We start from the raw sequence: 9666 nt of genomic DNA, 5'->3' as shown, positions 1-9666 counted from the left end.
ATAAAATGTCTAAAATTAATATTGAAAGTGGAACGCCCATGGAGGTCTAAGGCTTCTCGAAATCTAAAGCACTTTTGTATCAATAATTGGAGGTTCCTAATAATGGGTAGATTTTGTAAACCAGCTTCCTGCTCCTGGCGCATCCAATCCACTTATTGTGCCTTTCAGTTTTTTTCTGAAACTTAATTGAGCAAATGAGCGCCATGTTTCAGTATAGTAGTCTATTCCTAGCCCCATCTTCATCATTACTAATACTGGCGGACTAATTTGAGTTGGATAATGAATGCTACTACCATAAAACACCCAACAATAAAAAAAAAACATAACAGGAATCCATTATGGTATGGTCTTTGATCGGATCATCAGGAAGACCAAGTATTTTGCCAGTCATATGTTAGTTATTATTTTTTTTTTTTGGGTCAAATGTCAACTTCTATATATGCAAGTCATATGTTAGTTATTGCATGTCGGTAGTGTAGTGTTTCTCCAAATCTAGCTAAGAGCATTTTGCATCGACAATTTTGGAGCATCCTAATGGCTTTTTCTAATTTGGCCGACTGAGTTAACTAATTCTACTACATGTTTCGTTGAACCCACGTTTGGAATTACTCCTGAAAAAATTTATTTAACAATAATGTTCCACGATTAACAATATTTAACTCCCTGTATTTCAGACTTTCAGTCCACATATTTTATAGACCTTTCTAGTCGGTTTGTTGGATGTTTTCAAGCGTTTATCACTACGCATATGGAATAATTCATGAGGATGAGTACTCCAAGCAAAGTATGAAGCTCTATACCCACAGCCTTTTCAACTGGTCAAACAAGCATATATGTATACTAGAAGTCATTATCAACACCGGAAATTTTAAAGTACTTGCGAACAAAACAAGAGAGAACCTTGCTATGACCAATCTTGTTTATTTGTATATCTAAATTAGCCTAGAAAATAACAATCTTTGTACCTTAACCTCAATGAATCTTGTGCAAATGGAATCGACTCACAGGCTCATAAACTCAGAAGTTGAATAAGCACTCACACTGGTGTCACGATACTTCTCCAGAATCAAGACATTTTTCTCTGGATATTCGATATCTGCAAGAAACAATTATCATCTTCAATTCTCCACGCAGGTCAGAGATCTTTTACCTTGAAAGTTTTTTTTTTCTCCTAGTCTTTGGATTGAACTCTGAAAACCAATGTTGTTGTTTGTCAATTATCAACTCAGATGATCAACCTCAAATCATGTCAGCTATGCAAATGGTTAATCATTCTCGTCATTTTCTTTGAATAAGCAGTTGAAATCAACACAGCATCCGATCCTGTTGGCAAGAAAGATTGTTAACCTCCATGGGAGGTGAGAAGGTGGCCGTGGTTTTGGATGCTACAAAAGATCTGAATTGTACTGCAATGATACAGGCCCTCGAGTGCTTGCAGCTATTTCCTGGAGATGAGCTTACTCTTGTGGGCGTTCTTCGTCAAGTGACTAACCCCAGTGAGATAGCTTCATCAGGTAAATTTTCATGCCATCTACAAAACAAACTAAGAAATGCCCCCACCCCAAAAAAAAAAAAACAAAAAATGGTCCGCTCTTCTCTATTTCCGTCAATGTCTTGAAACTCGGATTGATAAGTGAATTGGATGAGGTTCTGGTTCATGGTTCAATCAGTTCGACCAGTTCAATATTGGTTCAAATAATTTTAATTATTTTATTATTTTAATATTCAATTACTTGGATAAAATTAATATATAAAAACTATTTAGTGAAAAATCGAACCAAAAGCCGATCTTTTACTGGCTTTGACTAGTTTGACAGACTCTTGACTAGATTTGATCAGTTTATTTGATTTCTTAGATTAAATAGAGAATCAGACTATAGTCATGATTCAACTGGTTGAATTAGTCGATCTAATCTGATTTTCAAAACACTAGTTTCACTAGGTGTAAAGTATAGGTACAAAAAGCTCCCTTTGACTTTTTCGCCAAGATTGTCTTAGTAGGGACCGCAAATGTGCTGGTATTAGTGATTACAAATAGAACTGGACTTGAAATTACTTATCCTAAACGTATTAGTGAGCAAGTCATCACGATTATGCAACCATGATATATGCTCTTGGTTTACAATTTTAATAGTTGTAATAGTCTTCCATTTTTTCCATTTAAATTTAGTATAGATTGTTTTTGACGAAGAACCAACTCATACATATCATCACTCTTTTATTGGACAATATGATGCACTTAAGGAACTTTGAAAGATGGGTTTGCCCCATTGCAACTCCCCCCGCCAATTTTTCCAATCTCACCACTAAGGGCCTATACAATAGCTAGCAACACAAACAATGTATAATTAATGTGTTAGCAGGAAATATCACGCAGCGGAAATAACATTAAAATCTTACAAATAATAAATAATAAGAAAGACACAGGAAGAAACAAAATATTCTACTTCAATTAACTAATTTTCCTCTATTACAAACTTAGGACTCCAAGTCCTTAAATAGAGAAACATAACTACAAATCCTATTCTAATTATAATATCAAAACATGACTCAACTTATTTCCTAAATCAAGTTTGACACCAATTCTAATCTAGTTACCAAATAAAAAAATATAATTCAAAAACACTAAACTTCTAAATATTGCTTGGTTTAAAATATGTCAACAATACCTCTTTTAAACCAAACCCTTGATATTATCATCTTTAATACCATCATGAACTTAAATTGCCTTTGCAACCTTTATAAAAGCATAACTCAGATGCAATTCCAATTTATTTTTTATCTTCATCTTCACCAGTGGGAGTAAGATATGCCTATACTTTGCATACAATTCGGCAGCCAATTTCACTTGATCGAAAAATTCATCCACATTGACCCATTCACCATTAGAGCTTCCATATTTCCTTGGATAATAATAATTCACACTATCTTCAAACAATGAATCATGTCGTTCTTGTTGCAAATAATTTTCAATTCTATAATTGCCAATGGATTCATCCACCCCACAATTACCAACAATTTCTTTTCCTTCTTCATCCACAACCAAATTAATGCACCGACTAACAAATTCTTCTTCATCAATCGCCCCAACTAAAGTATGCAAATTATAATTTTCAAATATGTCAAATATTTCAAAAACCTCTTTATCAACAAACATATCTTTTTCCAAATTAATTTCCCATGTCAAACCAAGTTTTGACTTACGATTAGTCTCATAATCATACTCCATCAAAATAAAATAGAGATCTGAACAAAAACATTCAAACATTGCTTGAATAAATAAAGAGTCTCATATAATATTTTTCAACAATGGATTCTTGCATAATCCTGCAAAAAACTTTCCCGTCTTTTTCTTGTGCTCTTTTGGCAAACGATAGAAACAATTTATTTTAAAAATGTCATCCAAACCACACTTTGGGAGATATTTCTCCATTATTTTCTCCCATTCTCGTCTTTCTTCAATAGTACTCAATGTCTGCAAAATTTTTAATCTTTCACCATTGGCAAATTCTCTCTCCATGGCAACGTCAAATAATTTACATACCATCACAAAATTTTTTCTTTCATGCTTGAAATTCATGGCCTCCTTTGATTCAGGCTTGATCAAACACCACTGTGACAATCAATAATCTAGCAATTATACTTTTTTTCTTGATCACTGCACAACACCAAAAATCTCAATAGGGTCCCTCTTTTAGACCTTTGTCCAATTAGAGTTACTTTTTTCTAATTTCAATCAACGAACGAGTACCCCAAGATCAACCCTTGTGGTCCAATTCTTCAATATACGAGTATTCTACCACAATCTTTATATCCTTCCATGGTATAGCCTCCTCTAACACAAACTCGGTAAGCCCTCTAGGCACTACAAATGTTAGAGCCTCCTCTATCACAAACTCTATAAACCCTCTAGCCACTATAGACACTTCAGGATCAAACTATTGAATCTAGGGTTCTGATATCACTTGTTAGTAGGAATAATCATGCAGTAGAAGTAACATTAAAATCTTATAAATAACTAGCATTAAAAAAGGCATGGGAAGAGACAAAATATTCTGTTTCAATTCACTAATTTCCCTCTGCTGCAAACTTAGGACTTCAAGTCCTTAAATAGAAAAACATAACCACAAATCCTATTCTAATTATAGTATTAAAACATGACTGAACCTATTTCCTAAATCAAGTTTGACACCAATTCTAATCTAGTTACCAAATAAAAAAATATAATTCTAAAACTACTAAACTTCTAAATATTGTTTGGTTTAATATATGTCAACAATGTGTACACTAACTTATGAACTTAAGCATGAGTATAAAACAACAATAACTTCTTACCCGTGTGTTGTATTCTGTGTGCAAAAAATTTGTCGATGTTCTATAATTGTTATTTTAGTGCATAAATTTGTTGTCTTCATATCTGTATTTACTGACGAATTTGGGATTTTTCCTACGAAAGTTGCTTTCACCAAAAATCTTCTTTTTGTAGCGAGCTAGCAACACGAACACAGTATCATTAATGCGTACACTAATTTATGAACTTAAGTATGATTATCAAACAGCAATTACTTCTTATGGTGGGTTGTATGGTGTAAGCAAAAAATTCACCGATGCTCTATAATTATTATTTTAGTGCATAAATTTGTTGTATTCGTATCTGTATTTGCTGTACTAGTGCATTCATTATTGAGTATTACTAGGACTCAAATTATTGAAGCCCATGATCCTTACTCTTTTGTTTCCTATCATCCAGTGGGATACAAGATGAAAGTAAATTCAAGTTTAACAAACTCAAGAACTGTGGAGGCCGAGTACGCACAAAAGAAGGAACAGCTTTCGCAAAATCTGAAACTTTTGAAGGAATCGACAATGGGGAAGGTTTTGCCCATTCTGCTTGCTCTAACGTATTTTTAGTCGTTCATGGTTTTTATTTCTCTATATCAAAACTTCTACCCCTTTTTATGTTTGTTATAAATCTTTGGTCTTTTTGCATCTATGGTTGATCTTTTGAGACTATTGCATTTGCTACATTATTTAGTGTATAAATACGTTAAATTTGTTATCTTTGTGAACAAGTTTGTCTGCATGAATAACATATTTTATGTATATAAATATAATAAGATAATGTAATTCTACATCAAATATCTTAACAAATACAATAATTGAATAGAATTGGATATATCACAACCGCACATGTCCCACATCCAGCTAGATGTTCCAAATAATCATGTGGTAAGAGGTCGGAAGAAAGGCACGTTATAGTTCAAAGAATACAAATGGTAAACGCATTGCAAGGAAGAAGGGCAAAATTTCGCATATAAAATTTTCTACCCGAGGAACTTTCTACACTTTCATATGTTTTTTGCTCATAATACAATATTTCCCTGTTAAAGTAATCAGTTACTGTGTGCTAATTTTTGCATTCAAACTTTGCTCCAAGAGAAACTTGTACAATTTATTATCTGCAAAGCAGTATAAAGAAAAAAAAGGATGACAATAATAATGAAGTGATTACGATCATTTGCTACTCTTTATATGTTTCTCAGAATATAATGTTTTTCAGTTATACCAATTAGTTACGAGTGCTAAATCTCTCGTTGAGTTTGCTCCAAGAGCAACTTGTAAATTTTATTATCAGCAAATAAATATAAGCAAACAAATACATAATTGATTTACAAAATGTCACTTTGTACTCTAAATCTGAGATTTTAATTCACAATCTGAATTTTATCAGTTGTACCAGTTAATAGATGAATGTAATTTGTTGCATGGAAATTGTGCTCCTGGGCCATTTGTAGGTTGTGCTAAGGGTAAAGCCATACAAGAACAACCAAGCATAAGTTGACATTATTACCTATCACATATTCTGTTCCAAATGGAATACCCCTTCCTTGAGGTTTTCTACAATTTCATTTAGCCCCATGAAATTTCGGATACCATATTTGCATCCCCTATTTTGAATTTTGATGTGAGAAAGTGTGTCAATTTACTTTAAAAACTCATTTAAAATGCTAAAATGTATTTCAGTTCCCAAATTACCATTGGATACTCATATAATACAACAAATTCTCCAATAAAGGTCTTTAAAAATGGAATAAGAAAGAGGTATGCTGATCTTAAAAAGTTACTTTTGGCAATGATAAGGTAAATCATAATAATGCTATTAAGAGAACTAAAAAAATCTAAAATTTGATGCTTATAAACTCTTAAGAAAAGTACCTTACTTTGATTAGGCTAATAAGACATACACTAAAGATGCTATTAAGTGTCAATTTAGTGTCAATTTCTTGTAGCTCTAAGTATTTTCTAGCATCAAGATTCAATGTGAATTTTCTCAATGGTTTGGTTATAACCTACAGGACTCTCTGTGACTTGCATAAGTAATTTTTTAGGATAAATTTCTTTCTCTTTTTATTCATTTTTCAAATATTATTAGTTAAATTGTAATACAAAATTTTTTGAGCTAGGGAAGGATAATTTGAAAAAAAAAAAATACATTCAAGCATTTCATACGAATTTTTCATGGAAGTGATATTAAAAATAAAAGTGAGAGGTCTTGAACCTAAAACTCCTACTTACAATCTCTCCCACCTTATTGCCCAACTCAATCCTCCCCCTTAAAAAAAACTGATATTAAAAATGAAAACAAGGGAGTAGATGTATAATGCAATTGGGGGGCAAGTGAAGCAGTCAAAAACCCCAAGGAAATATGAACTTGTCCCATTCCAAAATTTATTTGGTCTTGGTTAAAATATTGCTCGTGGGTGTGTCTAATACGGACAAGAATAGGCTTTGACCAAACCTTCCATTTGTTTTGTTCTCATAGACGCTTTTGCCATTCAGAAAAATGAACTAACTGCTCAGGTAAGAAAAATACTGCTATATTTCTGCTAAAAAAATCGACATTTTGTCACAAATTGATTTCAGTCAGTAACAGCTAGATGTTTGGGGATTCGATTGTCGTGATAAAAATTTTAGATTACTCTTTTAAAAACTTAATTCTATCGAGTTCCATGGGAATTTAATATTCTTGCTTGTAGTACTCTCCCATGTCTTTATGCTTTTCTTCTTTTTGCAGTATAAATTTTGAAGCAAAATACCTCGCGGCCATTCAATTATTCATTGCATCTATTTTTTACCATCAAACTATTTTTCGTCTTAATTCAATCACTCAATTAACTAACCAGTATACCTGTGGTAATTTCATTGGATTTTGCTTTTAATTTACAAAATAAACGAAACATGTGCAGATCACTTGTCAAGATTTAAGGGTAAATATATCCACTGACTTCTTAATCCAAATATAAAAACTCTGACAGCCACTAAACTATTTTGCTCATTCACTTTTTGTTGCTCAAAAATTTTTTTATTCAATATAGTCACTGAACCCCTACATCGATATAACTGTGGTGATTCCATTAAATGTTTTAGTTAATGTTAATCAAATGAGCTCTATGTGCATTTCACGTACCAATAACAAGGACAGTTTTTTAGATTTTTTTCCATTTAGAATTTTAGATTTTTTAATTAATGAAAAACAAAATTTAGAATCTTTAATAGTTGCTTTAATATATTTTGCTTTATAAGTTTTGACAAAAAATCTAAATTATATGCTCAAGTTCTTGTGAATTATTTCCAAGACACTCGAAATTAAATGAAAAATAGTAGATCTAATGACAAATTTGAATGAAAGCTCGCTAATATATTATTTTGGTGAGTTGAGTGGCTAATTTGAATGAAAGAAAACTAAGAATATATTGTTTGCATAGTTCAATGTCTATTTAAGATTTTTGTCAAATGTATTTACCTATGGTCTTTGGTATATGCAGTGCACATGCAACTCATTCCATTAAGTTTAACATCAAATTTGGATGCAATGGTTACTAATACACACATTTGTAAGTTGAGTGGCCATTTTGAATTAAACAGTAATTGGCTGGTTAAAAGTGTATGATCAGAATAGTTTAGTGGTCAATGAAATTTTTTGTCTTCGAGTCGAGAAGTTCAGTAGACATATTTATCCTTAGGTTTTGACACATGATTTGAACACGTTAGGTTTATTTTGTAGATTAAGAGAAATAGCGACAGATATAATGATTAGTTAGTTGAGTGGCTAAATTAAAAAAAAAAAAAAAAAAAGTTTGATAGTCAAAAGTAGACTTAGGAAATATTTTAACGGCTATCAAGGTTTTTTGCCCTGAATTTTGCCTGTTATTTTTGTCTTTGTTTGCATTGTCGTGACAACAATTTATTGATTTTTTCATTTTATTAGGCTAATAACAATAAATTTTGCTCCAATATGGTAAAGTAAAATTCTTCTATGCTGGCGTACAAGTATTGATGTTAAGAATCATTACTTGGTCCATTTTGGTAAAGCTTCATGAGAGGTAGTGCTTTTGGATAGCCTACATCTTTATTTTGATAACCCCAAACCAGTATTCAGTTTTGCAAAAAGAATTCTACTCTCAATGACATACGACTTGCAAAAGACAGGTACAAACTAACTAATGTCTCACATCGATTTAAAGGATTTCCCTCTTTGTATCTATTTCTTAATCATGATTTTAAATTGTTTTCTATAGTTGAACTCTGAAATGAATTAGAGGACAGTTTTTGTGATACAACTATTTATTTATTACTTGAAGACAATAAATATGGAAGTTAAGCACGCTAAGATTCTTACACAAGATTAAAGCACGTGGCTAAACATGAGTTAAGAAATTTTCAATTAGTTGTGTTAAACCGTTGCTAAAATGATAATCTAAATCAAGAATCAATCTGAAGTATCAAATTTGAGCATATGTTAAATTGGGTTTATTTTCACTTTATAAAGTGCGCAGATAATTTCCTCCTAGTATTATCAGAAGGAGCTTCTGATTAAGTTGCCAATTTTTTATTTTTATTTTTTTGGATGTGCTGGGAGAATTTCTGCTTGACTTGCATGTTGAGTTGCTTGTTTTAGCTCCTAATTTTGTATTTTACAAAACAAACTATATGGTCAAAAATTGATTTTGGCCTTATTTTACACAATTTAAATGGGTCAAAATATGACTGAGCCATTGTAGTGAACAATATTCACAGATTAAGCTCGACTTCAAGTTGGAAGCCGGGCCTTCATGTAAGGTAATCGCGGTTCAAGCTGCTAAAAATTTGGGAGCAACATGGGTTATACTTGACAGGTTAGTCAAAAACTCTATTTTTTTTTTTAGAAAAAGAAAAAATTCAGAATACTTTACTCATATTCAAGTCAAAAGATGGTGGAATAGCGAGTCAAAGGAAATCGAATCAATAAGGTGCATTTCTATTTGACGTAAACATTTTATCTCAATGAATTCAGCACAAAAGTTCTCTAGAAGTTAGGGATGTAATGAGTTTAACCAATTCGAATACCTTAAGGTTTGATTTATTTGATAAAATTATAATGGTATTCAAATTTAGTTTGTTTATTTATTTATTGACACGAACTTTATTCGAGTTTGAATTGCTTGAATCTTTAACATGTATAATTTCAAATTGTATACTGATCGAACTAAGTTCAACTCAAATTTAAAATTTGCTAAACACAAATTGTTATTAATATTTAGTTTGATAAGTAGGCAAAGTAATCTTCGAGATGATACGACATCAAATATTAAGTAGTTTGGGTCGTGTTTTAATCCTACTAATAAT

General features: G+C 31.7%; 1 protein-coding gene across 2 annotated transcripts in view; it reads left to right on the top strand.

Annotated features, from left to right (window-relative positions):
- Positions 1–983: 983 nt before the first annotated feature.
- LOC113729150 (uncharacterized) overlaps positions 984–9666 on the top strand; it is a 51088-nt gene continuing 42405 nt past the window's right edge. Inside the window, exons 1-4 of one of the 2 annotated variants that reach the window (XM_072081461.1) lie at positions 984–1134; positions 1300–1514; positions 4751–4875; positions 9079–9176. In XM_072081461.1, coding sequence (XP_071937562.1) covers positions 1352–1514; positions 4751–4875; positions 9079–9176 — 386 coding nt within the window. In that variant the 5' untranslated portion in view covers positions 984–1134; positions 1300–1351. Of the gene's footprint in view, positions 1135–1229; positions 1515–4750; positions 4876–9078; positions 9177–9666 lie in introns of both variants that reach the window. The other variant, XM_072081460.1, reaches the window with a different exon arrangement.

This window comes from Coffea arabica, chromosome 2e (genome assembly GCF_036785885.1).
Source record: "Coffea arabica cultivar ET-39 chromosome 2e, Coffea Arabica ET-39 HiFi, whole genome shotgun sequence".
Lineage (NCBI taxonomy): Eukaryota > Viridiplantae > Streptophyta > Magnoliopsida > Gentianales > Rubiaceae > Coffea > Coffea arabica.
The sequence above is the reverse complement of the archived record's forward strand: the minus strand, read 5'-3'. Positions and strand labels throughout refer to the sequence as shown.